This window comes from Diachasma alloeum, unplaced genomic scaffold (assembly GCF_001412515.2).
Source record: "Diachasma alloeum isolate Michigan unplaced genomic scaffold, Dall2.0 Dall_scaffold_00179, whole genome shotgun sequence".
In the NCBI taxonomy this organism is placed as follows: domain Eukaryota; kingdom Metazoa; phylum Arthropoda; class Insecta; order Hymenoptera; family Braconidae; genus Diachasma; species Diachasma alloeum.
Genome location: NW_021680345.1, coordinates 3,925,639 through 3,947,498, shown reverse-complemented (window position 1 = coordinate 3,947,498; position 21,860 = coordinate 3,925,639). Strand labels below are relative to the sequence as shown.

Below are 21,860 nucleotides of genomic sequence, written 5' to 3'. Positions count from 1 at the left end.
GCGTTACGACAGGAAATTCAATGAGACTCCCGTTTTTTGAACAGCAGGACGACGAGAATTCCTCAACTTACTTAAATTTTCAATTAAAACGTGAAAATTCAGTGTCAAATTATGCCAAATTTGCAATTAATTCAAATTTCAAAAATAGATTTACATGAATGCATTGTTTATATCAAATTTGTGAATTTTCAACGGTGAAATTCCGTGAAATTTCGTAAAAATTACCACTTGACAAAAATATCCATCAATTTGACCGAAAAATTCAGTCAACAATTTTCAACTGCGTAGAGGAATGACAGAAATGAGCGTAAAAAACCCAACAATTCGTGATCGGCTGCGTTGTGTCAACAGAAAATAGTGGGACGAGGATAATGGAGCGATTTGGATGCAACCAGCTTGATGTCACCATGAATAAGCACAAATGTCTTGACATTCAATATTTGTGACATTTCAGTGAACAAAATTCGAGATTATGACGCAATCCAAACGTGAGCGGAATAAAGAAAAGTGAAACAATGTTCGATGAATGTGAATGAGAGAATTTGACAGCTGATGTAAGAGGATTCACTCAAAAAACCACAAACACTTGACGGTGAAAGAAGGTATCCGCCTGACGAGTGGCGCCAACGAAGAGGATCTGAAAAAGTCAATTCCGAAGAGCAATCCACCCACATATTGTTGTCTTTAGTGGTGCGCCACTGATCATTCTCCCGTAAAAATATTCTATGAATGAAAGTTTCGACCTCGCTGGCAACCAGACTGGAATAATACACTCGCATAACCCGCCTACGATTCAGAGAGAAAGAGACAAATCCACCCACACTGATGTCGTTCACGAAATTCGATGGTTCACGTAATAGATAATCCAGTCAATTACAGGGAGAGGAATTCTGTATTTATACATTCCTAATTTAGGAGGAAATAAATAGATTTTGGAAAGGACGATCCAATATCACAGAACTAATTCCTTCAGGTAAAAATATCATGTTTTGAGGAATTCTATGGAATATTCATGACATGAACATGAGCATTTCACGATTAAGTGAGAATTTTTTGTCTCAAAAAATAGTTTTTTTTGTCAGGAGATGAGAATATGACGAAAAACATTGAAAGCTTTGCTCCAGTGAACCATGAATCAGGGAATTTTTAATTGAATGAATATGGAATTCATGCAGAGGAGAATATTCAGACGGACTTTGTCGTTTCAAGAATATTATCTCATTTTGAACGAAAAATGTTAATTTTCTGTACTGCTTCTCACGATTTCCCGTCTGGGAATTGGTATTATATACTTCCCAAACTCGAAAACTTGAAAATCACTACAGAAAAATATTGTTCCTGGGCTGTTGCGATGGCCTCTCGCCTACGGCTCGGAGGCCAACGCCACACGAGTAAAAAACCCCATCACAACAGGCCGGAAAAATACTATTTCCATTCAGTACCGTATTGCCTCGAAGGGCATCGATTTCGGCTTTACGGTGTTATTTTTCCTCTCAATGTGGTGAATAGTGCAGTCAATAGTGAACGTGAAGTTTCTAAATCGACGGATGGCGATGCAAATAAAATCAGAATACTAAAACCCAAACATTAACCAATAATGATGAATTGTCGAGTAAACCACAGACCACGTGCGTGATAAACGCTCGACTGTGACGAATCAGCATGTCGAGGAATTACTGTAGGAGCAGAATGAAAAAAACGGGCGAGTCCATCAACGTAATGACCAGTTGCGTGAATGGAAAACTTCTGGGTGTAGGATTATGTGTGGATATACACATGATACGCTGCCTACACGGTTTTTCCTCTAGCTGAATGAGGCGTCCCTTATCTCCTGCTCCAACGCCCCAGGACTTTTATTATCTCACTTCCGTGAGAAGAGCTCTCTGCACGCACTCGTACCTCGTACCTCGTAGAAATCCGGTGAATTAAAAAAATTTAAACTGGATGTAAATTCACTGGGCGAGCCTTCGGAACAATTACAATCCATTGAAATTCAGTCGGTTCTTAAACGACCCCGGAAATGCTGGACTTTGAGTAGATTTAAGGAACGTTTCTTGATGGAAAGCGTCATCGCGCTCACAAAGACAGCGCAGCCAGTCCTGAATTCCCGGTCAAGATCAAATGCCCGACTATCGAGGGATTTAATGCAATGCAATTCTCTCTGTTGTTTTTTTCCCCTTTGAATGGGACCAGCACGAGTCAAGCTTGTCGGGAAAGAAATGAATTTCAGAGGCACTATGGTAGGAATTTCCAGGAGGACGATTTGAATTTGATTTAACATTACTTTTACAACTTTTGAGCTGAAATTTCCGGTACAATTTTGACAATTTCACTTAGATAATATAGTTCTACCGAAATTTCGAAAAATTTTGGCCTTGGAGGTTCAAAATTGTGGGGGAAAAGCAATGGAAGTTGTACATTACAATCGCATTATTCTATACGAGGTAGTAAATCACCAGGGAAAGCTCCGGTAAATATATCGCAGTATTTGCCATTCAATTTAACTTTGGCATTTCTCGAAATTTTCACTGAAATATGGAATTTTAGAATTTTTTTGGTTGAAACTTCCAGTACACTTTTTGGAAATTTTGAATACATTTGCACGCCATTTCGAGACATTTCTTTCATTCGGGCCCCATTAGACAAATATGAATATTGTTGAGAAAACGTTCACATAAAATGTAAAAAACTATTCATTTCGTCTCTTTTTTGCGTTTAGTCGACTATCTGTCAACTATTTATTTCATTTTTTATTTGCGTTAATCTAGACTGATATTCGTATTCAACGAATCAATATTTTGAGAACATTATTTACTAGTCTACTATCTGCATATCACTTATTAATTGATTCGATGTGTCTAGTTTATTGTCTAGATTTAATTTGAGAAGTAAAAGTCGAGGGTCCACGATCTCCCACATATCCGCGGTAGGAATTACCTTGAATCCACAGGAAAACGTCCCGTATATCGACGGTCAAAGTTACCGTGGGGCGTGTGAATAGACACTGCCTTCAATTAAATTGAGGAATTCTCATCGCCCTGCTGATTAAAAATTGAACTAAATCTCCAATAAAATCTAGAATTTTAGAATTTTTTAATTGTAACGTCCAGTCCATTTCTTAAAAATCTTGAACCGATTATAGTTCCCCAGAAATTTTATGGAATTTCGAAATTGAAAATGCAAAATTTTATGGAAAAAATGACTGAAACCTGTAAAATTCAGTCCCATTACTGAATAATGAAATGATTATTCCATGAAATTTCATAGAAATCAGGAAAATGTGACATGTCCCTAAAAATCAGTGACATGTTCCTGAAAATCGCGCCCTTTCCTCTCTCTGTTCCCAAACCGCCCACGAAATTTCAAATTTTCTTCATCATTACACATCAATCTCTCATTCCCTCCTCCGATTTCGCTTTTCCCCCCTGACTAGAAGCCACCAAGGTCCAAGGCCAAGGAGGTAAAGACAAGGAGAATGGAAACACGAGACCGGAGGCTGAACAAACACATTGTTAGCGCTAAAACGGTTCTCCTATCGTACCCTCTCCTCCACCGCCATCGATTATTTTTTTATCCGCAAAATGCTCAGAGCCATTCATCCTGTTTAGTTTAAAATCGACAAAAGTTCAAGCCAACGTGAATGTTTCGTCTTCCATGCCCATTGCGTCTCGAGGGCATATCCTCTCACATGCCAAAAGGGAGAGAACACAAGACGGCCACGAATGCCGTGTTTACTTACGTTTCTGATATCTCTCCGGTTTTCTTGGAAACGATCTCTTCGGCGCCAGTGTTTCATCTTCCCCGCGTTTTTTTTTCGCTCAAAACAAACGACAGCACATAAAGGCTAGATATTTGACACCCGCTGAGTAGAATTAGCTAAATAGCGCAGACTTTTTTTTATTATGGAATCACCTAATTGCTTGTGCAAACGTGGAGTGTGTCAGAAATATTTTTAAACCGGATTCTCAACACCTGGAAACTGCGGAATTTTCTAATCGCCACTTGACGCTTGAACCGACTGACGTTTTTATTTTTACCGTCAACCGTGCGGTGACATCAGATGTCGATAAACCATACCAAACGTTAATTCCGCAACTGCACTTTTAGGAAAAAATTGAAAAATTTCGGGGGCCGCCCGAGTCGAGGATTTGGTTCTGATTAGACGTACTAAGGTCTTTCAAGATCTCTCCAGACCTAGATTGACCTGGTAAGCCCTAATTAATTCTGCGACGTACTTTTCCGGAGACGGATCAAGGGTGAAATTCGATTTTCGCCAAAATTGAATTTTCTCGCCAAGTGAAGGTTGATTCTGTATTTCCTAACGATTCTGATGCCGATGAAACCCCCGGAGGTGCGACAAATGCCGAAATAAACATTTTTTTTTTTTCACCGGGGGCCAAAGTGTCAGATCTTGGATTTTTTCAGGGAGAAAGTCGACTTTCGCCAAAATCGAATTTTTTAGCCGGCTGAACGTTGATTCCAACTATTTAACCGACGGGCTATTGATAACTCTCAAAAGTATGTGGAAAAAGTGAAAACTGAAAAAGTTTTTTTTTTTCGGATTTTCAAAGGGTCAGATTTTCGGTTTTGCCAGGGGGAAAGTTGACTTTCGCCAAAATCGAATTTTTTAGCCGGCTGAACGTTGATTCCAACTATTTGAGCGACGGGCTATTCAGAACTCTCAAAAGTATGTGGAAAAAGTGAAAATTGAAAAAGTTTTTTTTTCAGATTTTCAAAGGGTCAGATTTTCGGTTTTGCTGAATTTTCAATTGATTGAAAATTCAAGAATACATTTACCTAAATTTCCCGAGTCTCTAATTTTGATGAAATAAATGGGCTGAAATTAACAGTTTCAATTGATTTTCCCATAAAATTTTAAACTTTTAATAGTAAAATGCTCGAAATATCAGTGAAATTATAAAATGATAGAAATTCCTAAAAAGTGTTTGTACAAAAATTGTTTACATCAAAAATTTTCAACTCCGTATAATGCCGGCGCTAGATCCCTCACACGAAGAGAAATATGCAATGAAAATTACATATCTTTTCCGTAATTCCGGAGTGAAATGTGGTTGTAGGAAATTTTACGGAATTGTCACAGAACTTTTCCAGAGCGTTCTGCAATTTTTACCTGAGTCTCCTGTGAAAAATTACACTACCGTCACTTAAATTTTCTGAGTCGATTCCGTAATCGGTGAGCGAACTGTGAGTTCCGTAATTTTTACTGAACATTTCTCTCCGTGCAAAGAACGAAAAATAAGATGAATGTAAATCAGAGGGACAAGGCTAAGTCGGCACCTTGACTCGCTATACTTTCGTTGCATCACGAAGGTCGTACACCGGACAACACACAATGCGAAAACGCTACTATAACGGATTATGCCAGGGTATATCCCCAAGTTGCACACAAAGGAGCGTAACCAACGCCGCAGCAGAAGAGGTGGCAAGTTCCCATGGCCTTGTTCTTTCCAAGCCCATGAGAGGCCTCAGGATCCGTTTCTAGTAAATTAATGAGTTGTGCTGGCTGCATGCTACACCGTTCATTGTTACCTAGAAACTTGGAAACCCCCCCATGGACACACTCTAACTCAAATCAATTGACATGATTAATTTGATAAATCTCAATCAGCATTGCTCTCGCAAGGTTTGATACTCGCATTCTGTATATGGTAATGCTGGAAAAGTTGAACACCCATGTGAATGGGAGAAATACAAACGTACATGAGTCAGATGTTGGTCTTAAATGGAACCCTTGCAAATCCAAGTACGCATTGTGAATCTATCTAGATTTCCTTTTGTGGTCTTTCGAAATGGGTTTAACAGTAGCGTGGAGGATTGGCATTAGCTGAAGCACTGACTTCCGGCATTTTGTGGGAGTGATAGCAAACGGCTGAACATTTTTGGATGAAATCACCAGCAAACTTGGAAACTTTCATCAAATTAGTTTCACTGAAATTTCAAGGAATTTCGCCATTAAAAATTAGGGGAGACTACTGCGAGTTTTTAAAGTCACGAACTATTCGAGTGAGATTTCTCGCGCATTGACGATCGATTATATGTTTCTAAAAATGAATAATTAGCGCAAAAAAATTAATTGTTTGTTGTTGGGGGTCTCCAAAATTTTTGAAAACGTGTGTACAATAACAATTATGAACTAGTTGTTTGAAATTCGACTCCTACAAAACTAATTTCGCTTTGTTTAATATAAAAATTTGCGCCATTCATGTAAAATAGACGGAAAAATTAACCTTTAAATATTAAAAATATATTTTTAATTCTTTCAGAAACATTTTTGGGGCTATTTTACATGAATGGTCCAATTTTTATTTAAAAAAACGAAATTAACTGTGTAGGACTTGAACTTCAAAATGTTGATTCGCAATTATTACATATATTTTTTTAGATTTCGGCAAAAAAAAACAGATTTGTAGTTCAAAAATTGGAGGGTTTTAACAAATAAATGAATTAACAATTAATTTTTTTTGCATTAGTAGTAGCTCACAGTGGCCTCCCCTCCACAATTTTGTGGAAAACTCAACGAAAACTTGCATTTTCAGCTAAAAAATAACAGTTCTATAAAATTTTGAATCATCAATGACGAAATTCATTGAAATTTCAGCGGAACAATAATGATTTAATATCTGCAGGGAAATAATAATTGTTATTGTTACCTCTATTTAAAACGTTTCTATTTATTTAAATGAAAATCAAGTTCAAAGTTCAATGAAAGCTTCATAAAAATCTGTTTGAATAAACTCATTGAAACAAATAAAGAATTTCTTCGGGTAGTCCCCTGGAAACTAAAATTTTTCTCTCAATCTCCCGTGAAATTCTTTGCACTTCCTCCCACACCCCTCGCCACGAAAGTTGTCGAGAAGCGCGGAAAGCAAAGGAAACGAATGAAATTTTACAAATTAAGTATCAGTTACATTGCTAATGGCTCGTATCCCGAGTAAAAAGAGTAATTGCCATCGTTCTAAGACACATACATAACAAGTTCGATCGTCTTCAACTCTTGTCGAAGACTTTTCCCACGTAAGTGGAAAAAGCCGAGTTGAGCAGGCTATAACTCACCAGCGGCTACCCCTTCGTGTACGTGCTCCTCGGGCTCTTGACTCGTTTGCGTGGGAGTAAAAACTTCCCGGGATTAATGAAAATTTTCCCCATTTTTATTTTTTTTAAATCCATGTTCGATCATGCGATTAAATGTTAATTAATTTGTGGGAAATTACGTCATTTTTCCTTTCATTCGATTTATCTGAAACTTTACACTGAGAGAAAAAACTAATTTCGACATAGAAGGATTACTTGGTGCAAGCAAATTATCTTTTTCAAAATTAATTTCTTCTCAATAATTTAAATATTAGTAATTTCAATTACTAATTAAATAAAATTAATAATTACGCTATTAATAATTATTAATAACTAACTATTATTATTTATAATTAATAATTAAATGATTAATTATTTCGTTTCTTTACTAATTTTTTTTTATTTCACAATTTTCTAAATTAACAAGCGAATATTTTCTTGTATCAAGGAAATAATCTTTGTCAAGAGTAATTTTTTCTCTCAGTGTATGATGTTTTCTTCCCGGGAATCATGTTACTCGGGTGATCATAAATATGAGCAGGACGGAATAAACAGAAAAAATTATTGTTCGAGTTTGGAAAAAAAAAGTGTCAAACCCGTTTTTTTATCGCGTTTCTCTCAAAAGTCGTTTCAATTTCAATGACAGCCGTTGCGTGTGTACAATATTCATAAGCTAGCGTTATCATTCATTTTCCTGCAACACGGCATAGTCATCAGCCCACCATGATGCCCAAGTTACCGATGAATAAAAAAAAAGGTATGAAATGCGAATGTACATAATCCACCGTCAGGCACCGGCTGCGATTCCGAGCTCGCCCACACGTGTGTGTGTGTGTGTATAACCCACCGCCTTCCTGGATGTGACCTTATTCGGACACCTTCTCCATCGCCCACCGATTCCCAACTTCGCCTGGACCGCCCCAGTGTGCATACTCACGGCGGGTTGTACCTTTACACAGGACCTCCATAAGTCTCTCGCTCTTTCTCAAACTACACCATCGTATTTCGCAATTTAAAGTCGACAAGTGGGTGCACTCTTTTCACAAACTTATTGCCGTGGAATTTCGTAATTTAATGACAGGAAGTTTGAATGTCGGAATATTTTTTGGAAATTTTGGTGAGAGTTTGTGAAATTCGGTCGTAATGCGAACAGGATGCGACAAAATGATGCGATTTGAAGAATTTAGGACTCATTTTGGAGCTTGAAAAAATATCTTGAGAATGATGAAGAAATTGGGGAATTTTTATCTGCTGTTTTCGACATTTTGTTGACTCAAACGACTCGTTTAGGAAATTTGAGGGATATCGTCGGTGAAAATTCTAAATTTTTAGGAAAAATCAATGGAAACTGAACTTCAATTTAATTATTCCAGAATATTAATAGGAATCTGGAGAATTCAGGGCATTTGGTCCTTAATATTCACGTTTTTATTGAAAATTCAAGTGAGCTGGAGAAGTTTCGTCTTCCTGTTGCTAAATAATTGGAATTTGATTGAATTTCCAGTGAAATCTGATATTTCAAGTTTTTTTCCTAACAGTGTGTCAACAAATTTTTGCTGAAATTTCCTGTGCATTTCTTGAAAATGTTTATCATATTATAGTTACACTGAAATTTCACAAAAAATGTTCAATTGATAATTAAAAATTTCATGGGAAAATCAATGCCAACCGTTAATTAGTAGTTCCATTATTCTACGAAAGTTGAGATAAATGAAGAAAATTCAGGCATTGGGTTCTGAATATTTGTGTTTTCATTGAAAATTCATGATTTTTGATATTTCAAGTTTTTTTTTACTAACAGTGTGTTAAAAAATTTTGGACGAAATTTCCTGTACCCTTGGAATTTTTTATCATATTGTAGTTATACTGAAATTTTAAGGAATATGAGCAATTGAAAATTCAACATTCCATAGAAGAATCTATACAAACTGTCAATTCGATTTCCATTATTCCACGAAAATTAAGATAAATCAGGAAAATTCAGAGCAATATTTACGTTTTGTCTCAAAAATTCAAATGAGTCGGAGAAATCTTGTCTTTCTGATGCTCGGAAATTAAAATTTCAGTTTTTGTTCAACAGTGCAAAGGGAAAATGAGGGACAAATTAATGCGGAAAAATTTCTCATTAATTCAATGTAGAATTCATTACAAAAATCAAAATCAACAGCTATTAAATCTTAAGTATCCTCTTCGGATTCCCTACCCTGTAGACGATGCCTTTCATCCCAATACAATTACATTGCCCCTTAGCCTAACTAAATATAAGTTACCATTAAGAATAGCAATAACATTTGAATGATGTCGCATCATTGGCCCCAGTTGTTCTCGAACTGATTCGAGAATGCAGTCGTCTCCGACAAAACTTGTGCTGCAATCTCACGAACTGATGAACCTAGCCATTGCGTGAATCCCCGGAATCCCGATACATTAAACCAAACTGTTCAGCTCCAAAATCGTCGCCACGAATTCGGGTCTTTATTTATCATCCGAGCTAACTGGATTGATTTTGGAGTAGTTGACAAAGCCATTAGCTTTCCAATCTCATCTTGATAAAGTCGGATATCGCGGAAAGAACTTTGATAAACGGATAAGATTGACTGTGTCGTCACACGTGTCAATTCATGATTCACGACGAATTTCATCGGGGAAATCCACAGATCAGACTCCACTCCGGAGATTTATTCGTAATGGCGAACGGTTCAGTTCGTAATTGGCCAATTGAAACTGAAGTATTATGCAATAAACCTGAATACTTCACAAAGAATGATAATGTCTCTCTTAATAAATACATTCTCTGCTTTCATGCTAACACAGCACTGGAAATACGTCAAGGTATGAATTCCACGTAAAACTTAAACAAAACAGAAAAAAGTTCTGATTCTCAGTAATTTTCGCTTAAAACTGGAATTGCACTTGCAGAACGTTTGAGTTCTTCAACTGATGATTTTTCATTCTAAGGACAATTGTTATTGTAACTGAAATCTACACTGATAGAATGATTTAGTTATTCCAAACAAGATTCGTTAAGGTGTTTCGTGTGTAGATCACCGTAGGGTGAAACGGAAGGAGTCTTATTGTTCTCGAGCCCTGATTCAATCGCTGAGCACGAAATTTTTCAATTTACAAATGACTATTTAAGTGTGCATTTGAACATTTTTTGAATATTGATTTTATTTATCAGATTGATTGATTTTTTTCTCATTACTTACGGGTGTCAAATAATTTTTATTGGATGTTATTCTAATTATTGAAATAATATTAAAATGCGTCTCGAGTTGGTAAACCTGTCGAGTGTTTTCTCTCTCTCAGTTCCATGGCCCAACCCATACGTTTCCCATGTTGCTCACTGAGCGAGGGCGTAATTGCCCCAAAATTCATAATTTTCCGAATCATTTGTTCAAATAACTTTCTTATGAAATCTGAAAAAAATCTGAAACTTATACGTGTTCTCAAGAAAGATTTGATTTATCACCCACTAGTTTTTCCTCAATAGTTCATTATTTTTTTGGGTGCCATGGAAATTTCCCTAATTGAGAGTGGGGTAACCTCGGAGGTTATAGCTGGAGGAGTTACGAAAACATCCAAATTTCATTATTTTTTTTCTTGAAACTGAGATCTGAAAAAAATGTGCAAGAATTCTCAATGATGCAGCATACTTAGAAATTTCTCCCATGAGTTTTCCAATTTTTTTTCATTATTTTGACTTTTTAACCGAAACACCTTAACTATTAGCGAATGGTATAATTGAATATCACCAAATAGGCATTCGTTAATTTTCACGAAAATCTATTTGGTTCACTTGAAAGAGGAAAGTCGAGTTAAACAAAGCTCCTGAAATATGCATTTGTTAACTATTAACGAACGAACATTTGGTGAGATCGAATAGTCTCTAGCCAGCAACCAAATCCATTTGTTACCAATAACTAATTCTCTCATTCTTAAAAGTGTACAATTTTTTTTCTCTACCAACATCTTCATTCTTACAATGCAGTAGCTAAACTCAATAACTCTCAATTAATCTAATAAATCAATCTAATGTGGTGATGGTATTGAATATTGTTTTTCCAGACATACACGTGTCTCCACGTGTGCGTCGTTGTCAACAATCAACCGTGCTGTTCTCCCACCGTAAGTTGTTTTCTCACCGACATGCATGTCCCAATGTTTCTCACTTCTAGTGAATCCTCTTATTTCCACCACCTTCAGCTCTGCTAACCAATCTCGTTATTTCTCATTCTTTCACGTAACTAATGTTTGCATTTTCACGTCACGCTTCGTGTTACCCTGCATGCACACTAAACCCGTAATTTCTATTTGCAAATTATGCCGAAACGCGCTGAATTCTCAAACTTTGATAATTAATAGTTTGATAACAATACAGTGTTGCAAATGTTTGCGTTGGAACAGCTGTTCCTCGGGAGGTCAATGTTTTTCACTCGCCAATCATCATTTGCATGACCCAGATGCTTGCCGCTATCGTTGGCCTCACGAAATTCGCTCATTGCTAATGAGTTTCATCTGTTCCCTAGAAAAATTGCGAGAGCGAAGACCCTCAACCGACGCCGGCTTAATTTATGATCCACAATAATTGTGTTTCCTTTTTTTGGCGACAAAGTGCGCCGCTGGGCACACCCTCTACATTCTCCATTCCCCATCTCACAACTTCCCAATTAGGTTTTGAGCGTAGATTAATGCGTTTTTGTTTTCGGTATTTACGACTACTTGACCGAGTGCTTGTGAAGAGTTTTATCCCTCTCACGCATTTTGTGTTGTTGCAGGCAAGCAGACATGTTGGAGACCTGTTCGAGGACCTGCGGGACGGGCACAATCTCATATCCCTGCTGGAGGTGCTCTCTGGCGAGCATCTTGTAAGTAAATCCTGGTAATGCATGCGACTTGGTGGAGAATAATTGAGTGAAGTTGAGCGGAAAAAATTGATTGATTGACTGAGAGAAAAATTGATTTCTAGTATCAAGGAGTTTCAAGGAAACAATGTGGAGGCAAAACTTTGGAAAAATATTACGTGGTAAAACGTTAATTTTTGGGTAAAAACAAGGAAGAAAATCCGCAGCGAAACATAAATTTTTTTTCTCTTGATTTATGCAAATTTTATGGATCGAAACATAATTTTTACGTGTTAAAGCGTAATTGTTACGTGACACTCCATAAAAATTTGCGAGGAGAACAGCGATTTGTGCGAATCAGTGGTGATACATCACAATTACGTTAAACAATGTAATTTTTACGTAATTTACGTGGTACTTTTTCCGCAAGTTTTTTCTCCGTGCAGTAGTTGATTCCACGAGAACGACGGTTAATTGGATGTAGGAGGGAAAAAATTGGGTAATTTCGTAAAAAATTTAGTGATATTAAAAATTTTCAAGTGGTAGGAAGACGAGAATTTCCGCATTTGTTTGAATTTTCAATTGAAATATTAATATTTGATATTAAATATTAATATTTAAGAATTTGCTGATTTCTAGTAATTTTCATGGAATAATTGAACTAAAATTAACAGTTCTCAGTGATTCTTTCATCAAATTGGGAATTTCCAATGGCGAAATTCACAATTTGTCAATGCATATTTGATCCCAGGATTGCGTTAAGTGCGGTTCAACATCATGCATGTAATTTTTATGTCTCATTCGTCTACAGTGTAGACTCTACACTGTTAGAAAAAAATTGAAATTTCATGTACAGTTAACTGGCGATTTTCAATAGAGCAACATTGACTTCGGATTATTCCAAAAAAAATCATGAAATTTCAGGTTTCACCGAAAATTCAATAAAATTCCTATTTTTGAGCAGCAGAAAGACGAGAATTCCCCAATTGATTTGAATTTTTAATAAAAACATGAATATTCAGTATCGAATTAGCCCGATGTTTCCATAAATGAAACCGTCCAAAATATTTTAACCTGAATTTTCCTGAAATTTACAGTTTCCATTGAGTTCTTCATAAAATTTCATATGGCAATATCCCCTGAAATTTCAGTGAAACTTTAATGTAATAAACATTTCCAAAAACTGTCCCAAAAATTTCAGCCAAAATCAAACCAATCTCCAAAGCCTGAGCCAAGTAGATTATGTACTCCGACCTCAAGTCTTCATCTGTTAGAATGAATGTGCTCCATTTTCCCCCAACAATCCCTTTTCGTGAGCAAACAACAACTCTCGTAAAAATTCCGAGCCATCGATTGCCTTTCATCAACGCGCTCTCCAATCCGTGACGTAAGTGATGCAACCCAACATGTTGCATTTTTTTTTCCCATTCAACTGAGGCCGTACACAGGCATCGATCGAGCCCCGTATGACCTGGACTTTGAGTAATGATTTTTCACAAGTACAACCACACCGGGGTCAGACAGATCGGCTATCCTTAATCCCTTCTCGGCGATGTAACATCGGTTTGTTGGTATTAATCAGGTCGTTGAGGCTGTACAACTGGACTTCTGAGGATTCCGGCGCGATTTATCACGAAAAATTTATGAAAATAAAAACCGCCAACCACATGTGTGATTCACCTCGGCACGATCGATAATGACTTGTCCATGATTATTTATACTCGTTCGGTGTGATGATGCAATTAAATGGTAATGAATGCAGTGAATCGCATACCCGGGGATTTGTATTTACGAATCAGAGCTAATCGGCTACTAAATGTGCTCATGCAAATGGCATCTGATGTCATTGGAAGGGGAATGCTGAAACTTGAAGGTTTTCAACATTTTTATTCGAATTGGGATTGTTAAATCCGATGTTTTCAATCTGCACTGTTGAAAAAATTTGGCTCAATTTTTCGGAAAAAAACATGGAATTGAATTTAAGGGGAAAAGGTAATAGGATTTCAAGTTGATCTGAAAATTCATCTAATCCCAATTTTTTAGGAACAGGAGAACGGACATTTCACAATTTGCAAGAATTTTTAAGTGAAAATTAATATTCACTAAACTGTTGAAAATTTTTGTCTGAAATTTGCGGTACACTTTTTGGAAATTTTTATCGAATTTAATTACCACTGAAATTTCAAGGGATTTCGTCATTGAAGATTCAAAATTTCGCGAAAAAATCAAAGAGAACTGTAAATTTTACTTCCATTTTTTCCTGAAAATGAATAGAAAACCAGAAAATTCCGGTGAATATATTCCTGAATTTTCAGGACAGTGACACTGAAAGCGATTTAGGCAAAAAAATCTCGAAATTTTAGATTTCACTGCAAATTCAATGCAATTTGGTACTAAATATTCATATTAGATTAGAAATTCCAATAAATTAAGGAATTCTCGTCTTCATGCTGCTTAAAATTCTGGAATTATACTAAATTTTCAGTGAAACCTGAAATTTCAGGATTTTTTCCCCCTAAATCGCATTCAGTGTCACTGTCCAGAAAATTAATAGTCAACTGTCCATAAAATTATATTTTTTTTTCTAACAGTGTACCAAATTCTCTAGAATTGTCAGGGATTCCCTTTAAAATTCTCGGAATTTCAGGCGGTTTGAAGGAATTCTCTGAAAATTCAGAAGAATTTGGAGTTCAAGGAGAGACTTTTCTCAATTTTCTTGATTTTCCATTAATTTTCCTGAAATAATTAACCTTAAATTTACAGTACCCACGGATTTTTTCATGAAATTATGAATTTTCAATGACAAAATTCCCTGAAATTTCCATGCAAATGTTACTTGCTAGATACTTCGGTCTCTTATCGGAAATTTCAGTGGGAAATTTTTAACAGTGTGCAAATTGAATTGTCGATCAGAGTAATAGGATTCGTAGAATCATGACAGTTTAATTAATTCAAAATCACGGTAGAATCGTTAACAAAATACGAAGTGATACTGATATGTGTCGAGAAATGGGAATTTCAAACTTGTCTGTTTTCTTGACGTTAAGTCGTGTGTTGTAATTTGGGGCGATCTAGTTTTCCAGTGCCTCGAAACAATCAAACTTGCTGGAAATAGTTGAACCACGATCGATACTCAACCCGGTGCAACGGTGGGTGATGCCTATCGAAAGCCTGATTTACACTTCTTAATGATTACTTTGAGGATTAATTGGAATCAATCTAGGATTTATCAGAAAATCATATCTGTGATGAGAATTTCATAAAATGCGATGAACTGCTTCGAGGGTTACGAAAGTAAAAAATGTTACATGAGATGTAAAAGACTGTTTATTTTACGATTGATTTTAGCAGAATTAAAACGGATGAAAGTAGGAAAGTCAGAATTGAAACAATACTTTTATTTACAATCTAAATACCCTGATCAAAATTTATGGCTGAAATTTCCAGTACATTTCTTCCAAATTTTTGTGATATAATAATTCCCCTTCAAATTTCAAGGAATTTTGTGATAAAAAATGCAAAGTTTTAGGGAAAAATCGATGAAAACTTTAAATTTCAGTTCAGTAATCCTTCAAACTGACTAGAAATTATGAAAATTCAGCGTAATTTGCTACTAAATATGAATGTTTTGATTGAAAATTCAAGTAAGTTGCAGAATTCTCGTCTTTCTGCTGCTCAAAAGTTGGAAATTTCATTGAAATTCAGTAAAATCCCAAATTCCGTAATTTTTCCCCCCCCCCCCCCTCTACTACTGCAATCTCGATCTCCAGAAAATTCCAAGTCAATTGTTCATTAATTTTTAATGTTTTTCTAAAATTCTACTCAATTAATTTCCTCATCCAACAATTGATGCCATTGTTTTCAACTTTTGATTTTTTTACAATCATTAGCAGGTCTCATTTCATTAACCACATGAATTATTTTTTTCCAGCCACGGGAAAGGGGCCGAATGCGTTTTCACATGCTGCAGAATGTACAAATGGCACTAGACTTTCTTCGTTATAAAAAAATCAAGCTCGTGAACATCAGAGCCGAGGATATAGTCGATGGCAATCCCAAGCTGACATTGGGCCTCATATGGACCATTATCCTCCACTTCCAGGTAAGTCACGTGACCTTGGCTAATAGCGTTAATAAAACATGAAAAAAAAAATATGATGAGAAATACGGATTTATCAGATTTCACATCTGCGTTCGCCTTTCGATCGGATTGTTTTACACACGCTTTGCACTTTGCTTTTGCAATGACATCTCGCACTGCAGTAGGTGACATACGATAGTTCAAAGTGAAGTGGAATAGGTGAGGAGGTACGGAGAATCCTTGGCAATGGGGGGGAATTCATTGAGTAACTCGGAAGGAATTTATCATTTTTAACAGAGAAAAAAATTTTTGGTTTTCAGAAATATATCACGGGTTTTTGGGAACATGTCACTAGTTTCCGGGGATATCATTAATTTTTATGCATCTGTCAATAATTATTGGTGATACTGGACACTGACTAGAATAACTCTGATTATCAGGGAATTCTATTGCGGGAATTTGGTTATAAATTGTGACATTTCACTGAGAATTAGTGGCGCTGTCAGCTAAAATTACTCATAATGTCACTAAAAAGTAGTGTTAAAACCTCTGAATTCCAGTAAAAGTGATGCGAAATTCTCTTTCAGAAATTTTTACATAAAAACGCCGAAAAAATTCAGAAGTGAAAAATAAATTTTCCTTAAAAATCAATAATATTTCCCTGGAAATCAGTGACATTCCACTGGAAATTAGCGATTATATCTCCAAAAGTTGGTGATGATGTCCAAGAAATTAGTGACTAAAAATTAATACCAAAATCCCCGAATTCCAGAATTTTTCATTTGTTGAATTTCACAATCACACGCAGAACAAAAACTTCAGGAAAAATTTCGTGACAAACCGTAAAAGTGATGTGAAATGTTCTTTCGAAAATTTTTACATAAAAACACGGAAAAAATAAATCTTCCCTCTTCAGTTCTGGAAATTGAATTTATCGAAACGTAATTTTTAGGTGATTTCCATAGTACTGTTTTCACAGCAAATTATTTCATTTCATTTTTAATTCATACCGACGCAACAGCACACGATCAATTACAGGACCAAATTAAATAAAAATAAAGTATAAAAATGAAATAAACAACATAAGCACTTCAAAATAATACTCATGACGGAAAGCATTATTTATTATTTTATATTGCTTATATTAAAAAATTACTAGACTACCTAATCTATCTAAATGTCTTAACAACATCCACAGTCAATTTTTTATACTGTTTTTTTATAAAAATAAATTATCGAGAATGAGAAATTCATTTCCGAGAGCCAGTGAACTGTCCCTGAAAATCAAAACTCTTTTTCTCTGTTTTCTCACGAGGGATTTAGCAAAGCACGTACAAGATTGAATAAATTCTGATAGGCAATTGAAGGGAATCAAAGTGTGGCATTTCTCCAAGTATTCCAGTGCCGTTAAATTCACACAGAATACAAATTGCCTGTAGAAAACTAACGTTTCATCCAGAATTCCGTCGTCCTCACGACACTTCAAGACAGCTGAGCAATTTTCTTTTTTCTCTCTCCAGTCTCTTTTTCATTCTATTTTGTACTGAGAGGTCTTCATCGTTAGGAAAACAAAAAAATGCTGTCGCATGTTTCTTTCAAAGACATCAGGACGCATAAATCTCTGTGACTGGAGAGACTCAAATGATTGAGAAGAATTTTTCCTCCACGGTCTGGCGAAATCGTCGAAATCATTTCCGCTTTAACAATTTTTATTCTCTTCATTATTTAATTTTTTTTTTGCGACTGGAAACGTGACGTTGACGTCTCGACGCACTCGTAAATTGAGGAGACAGGCTAGACGCCAGTTGCAGTGCAATGCTAAAACCTCTTTTTGCCATCGGGATATGATACAGCGCACACTCGGTGATTTTAGAATGTAAAAAATGGATAGAGCTGAGGGAGTTACCGAGTTACGCGGAGGAACAGAGGTTCCAGTGTTCTTCGCATGTCACTGGGTAATAATCAAAGACGGTAGACGATCCCGGAGAATTTTCGTGTTATCAGATAATTCAATCGCCCGACTGTTGGCGAATAAAAAATTGTAATTGAAGCGCCGTTCATTCAGTGAAATTTCTTAATATCTTACACTTCATTTCGCGGGACATTGAGGATGATTATACATGTTTAGAGGGGGCTGTTTCTGCAATGTGAACAAATTTTTGAAAATTATAATTTTTTAAAAAATTCAACGGAAGTTTCAACTTTTTTGTTGGAATTCATCATTTTCGTTCAACTTAACGCAGTTGGAATTGATCGATTTTATGAGCTGTCATAGTACTATTAGTAATTTTGAATATAAATTTTGTAAACTTTGGGATGAATAATCTTAACTTTTCAATGGTCTGTTATTCTGGAAAAATAGTGGTAGAACTTGATAGCATACGTGAGACAAAATGAAATTTCATGAATGTTTTCTGATCAAGTGATTCAGATGAATTTTCATTCGTTTCAGCTTATGAGAAAATCTTCAGAATGAAAAAAAATTCACTCAAATTGCGATCTGACTGTCCGATCTTGAATTATTATTGACGATAAAATCTGTTGGAAAGTGAAGAAACAGGAAACAGGAAATATTCATCCAAATATTTTTTTGATGACGTATTGATTTCAAAATGATCAAGGAATTTTTGTTTTGAATTCTCAATCAATTGGAAATACAATTGTTCAATTTAAAAAATTAATTTGCGAATTCAAACTGTCATTGAAATATTAAAGATCGCTCAATATGAGGAACCCATTTTTGCCATGTTTCAAAGATGAATAAGAGATTGCATGAACGATTTCATCCTGAATAAAATTCAAATTCACAACATTCGAAATTCGAATTCAAGTTGTATCCGGTTAATAATTGAAAATCATGGTTATCTCAATCGATTAATTCCAGTCGTAATCCATACAACTAACAGAATTCGACATTTTTAAATTAAAAAATCAATTTATTAATCTTTTACTTTAAAAATTTTTCAATTTTTAAATTAAACTTAAATTAATTAAAATTAATGAAATCTTTTAGTTCTTTAATTTTTATTTTCTAAATAAAAAATAATAACTTTTCGAAAAAAAAATTATCGCAGGGATTGTTCCCCTCGTCTACCTCAATGTCCCCAAATAAAATGAATTAGTCAAATCCTGACAAGATTACATGATGACAATTTGCGCTAGTCTAATTGAATATTTTTTTGTATGCGCCGCAGAGATGGCGACGCAAGGTAAGTCTCAAGGTTGTAAGAAAAATCCTTTTACTACCATTATTTTATTGCCTCTCTTGTCACCTGAGTAATGAGAACGGTTATTGCTAAGTCAGTGTTATTCATTCATGGGATAATATAATCATTCAACACAGAGGAATGAAAAATTTGATGTTCAGAAACATGCCACTGATTTTGAGGAACATGCCACTGATTTCCAGGGACATTTCACTTATCCGAAATCTATCACCAATGATCGATGATATTGTTCACTGATTAGAATAGCCCTGCACTGTTACAAATTTGGCTGAAATTTCCGGTCCACTTTTTGTAAAGTTTTATCACATTTCAGTTCTACTGAGCTTTCAGGGAATTTCTTCATAAAAAAATCATAATTTCATGAAAAAAATCAATGAGAGCTGTAAATATCAGTTCAATTATTCCCTGAAAATAAATAGAAATATGCAGAATTCCGAGAAATATATTCTTGAATTTTAGATTCGGCAGTGAATATTCATGTTTCCATTGAAAATTCTCGTCTTAAGCGGTAACGGTACCCCTGGCACGTGTTGAATTTTAAATTCGTCCTCGTGTCCATAGTTATTAATTTTTGGAAAACAAAAAACTTCAGGGACTGCGTAATATAGTAAGGCAGCGATTGAAATTTTTTGGTTTCCAGAAATTAATAATTATGAATACGAGGACGATTGCAAAATTCGACACATGCAGGGGTGCCGTCACCTCCCAATGCTGCCAAATAATTTGGAATTTCGTTGAATTGTCAGTGAAATCAGAAATTTTATGATTTCCCGCATAAATCACATTAAATGTAACTACATGTTTTCTAACAGTCTGATCATCAGTGGCTTCTATCACTGAAATTTGGTGATCGATTCCTAGAAATTAGAGACGAGTCTCGGAATAATCAGTGACGTTTCCCTTAAAATTACCGATAATGACATTGAAAATTAGTAACAAAATCACTGAATTCTAGAATTTCGCACTCATTGAATTTTACAATCGCGAATCCTTGATAATTAGATAAAGCTGAAACTAGCGAAGTATTCGCCAGTGGAAGACTCAATTTAGGGGATTTTTGAGGGTCAAACAATCATATGTACAATTGTTTTTTAATTGCAAACAAGTTTGTACGTGCCCTAAAAATATTTCTAGCCCTCTAGATTTGCCTGAATCAGTGATAGGCAGATCCATCAATCATAATTACCGTTAAATTGTGAAGTTGTCAATTTTTAACATAAATCTTAAAAATTTTAAATAATAAATTAACCATCAATTTGTACATTTAAATTTCGAAATATTCTATTAACCAATAATTTAGGTAGGAAGATTGACGATCATTTGGATAATAATTCTAAATTTAGAATTAGCTTGTTGACTAACAAATTACATTTCAATACTATCAAATATTTTATTCACCATCAATCGGAAAATTTAGTTAATAAATTTTATAATATTTCAAATTTGTTAAATATATTTAAATTCGAACAATATAAGGAGATTATCCTTTTCTAATATTGTCAAAATCTAATATTATTGGCCATCCCTGGCCTGAATCAAATCTTCCGCTGGCGAATCTTTCGCTACTTTCAGTTTCATAATAATTAGGGATGGATTCTGTTTTTTTTTGTTGTTTTTTTGAGAATGTTTGTAATATGTCCAATATGCTTTTATACAATTTTTTTTTGCAATTTAATGTTTTTATTTATGGTTCCGAAGGGATTTTGTCCTGGGGTTTTTTTTCCAATAAAGATAGATAAGGTAGATTCTTAAAAATTAGGGCTCGCTGAAAATCAGAATCATATTCCTGAAACTAATTTTATTCCTCTTTGTAAAATGTGGTGTAATTTGAATAACAAACGCGGGTAATTCAGGCCACTCTGCAATCGCTGGACGGTAAATGCTTTCCTGCTGTGTCGACCGTACCTCATTTTCTCAACTACCTTTCTACGATTCCCGCTTGCTGTTACTCAACTGTAGCTGTCGCCACCTCTGTCGTGCCTTACGCAAATTCGTATCTATTTGATCCGATCAATTAGCCCCTCATGTATAGATATTGCAAATTTTTATTTTTTTCCTCATTGAAGTAGTTTTGAAGAAAATTGCGAGCTAATAAAAAACATTTGCTAGTTAATACTTTTTTTTAAATAAATTTTTGAAAAATCACCTCTGAAAAAAAAGGCGTTATCCCCTCTATTTCATTATTTCCAAAAATATTTATCACCAATCGATAGAAAATTGTTTGAAGATTTTTGCGAGTCAAGAAAAAATCGTCAATGCAATCCTATTATTGTGTAAATTAACAATTCCAATTTCAACTGAAAACCAGGGTTGATGACCAGATTTTGTAGCAGAGATCTCAGACAAGATATGAATGTTTTTTTGGGCTCAAATGAAAGAGCGGGTCGAGAAATGGCGTGCAGAAGTCTTTAAAGATGACAAATCTCTCTAAAGATGATGTCTGTTTTCAATTGAAAAGCGCAATTGTGACAACATTTTCCAGTGGGTTCTAGGAGTCTCCCCTGGTTCAACACCATCTTTAGAGGTCCTAGCACGCCATTTCTCGACCCGCTCTTTCGTTTGAGCTCAAAAAAACATTCATATCTTGTCTGATATCTTTGCTACAAACTCGGGTCT

General features: G+C 35.3%; 1 protein-coding gene across 1 annotated transcript in view; it reads left to right on the top strand.

Moving 5' to 3' along the window:
* Nucleotides 1–21,860, top strand: part of LOC107041857 (dystonin) — a 183,055-nt gene that overhangs the window by 77,411 nt on the left and 83,784 nt on the right. Inside the window, exons 4-5 of the mRNA XM_015262660.1 lie at nt 11,871–11,960; nt 15,868–16,038. Of these exons, the coding sequence (XP_015118146.1) occupies nt 11,871–11,960; nt 15,868–16,038 (261 nt within the window). The remainder of the gene's footprint in view (nt 1–11,870; nt 11,961–15,867; nt 16,039–21,860) is intronic.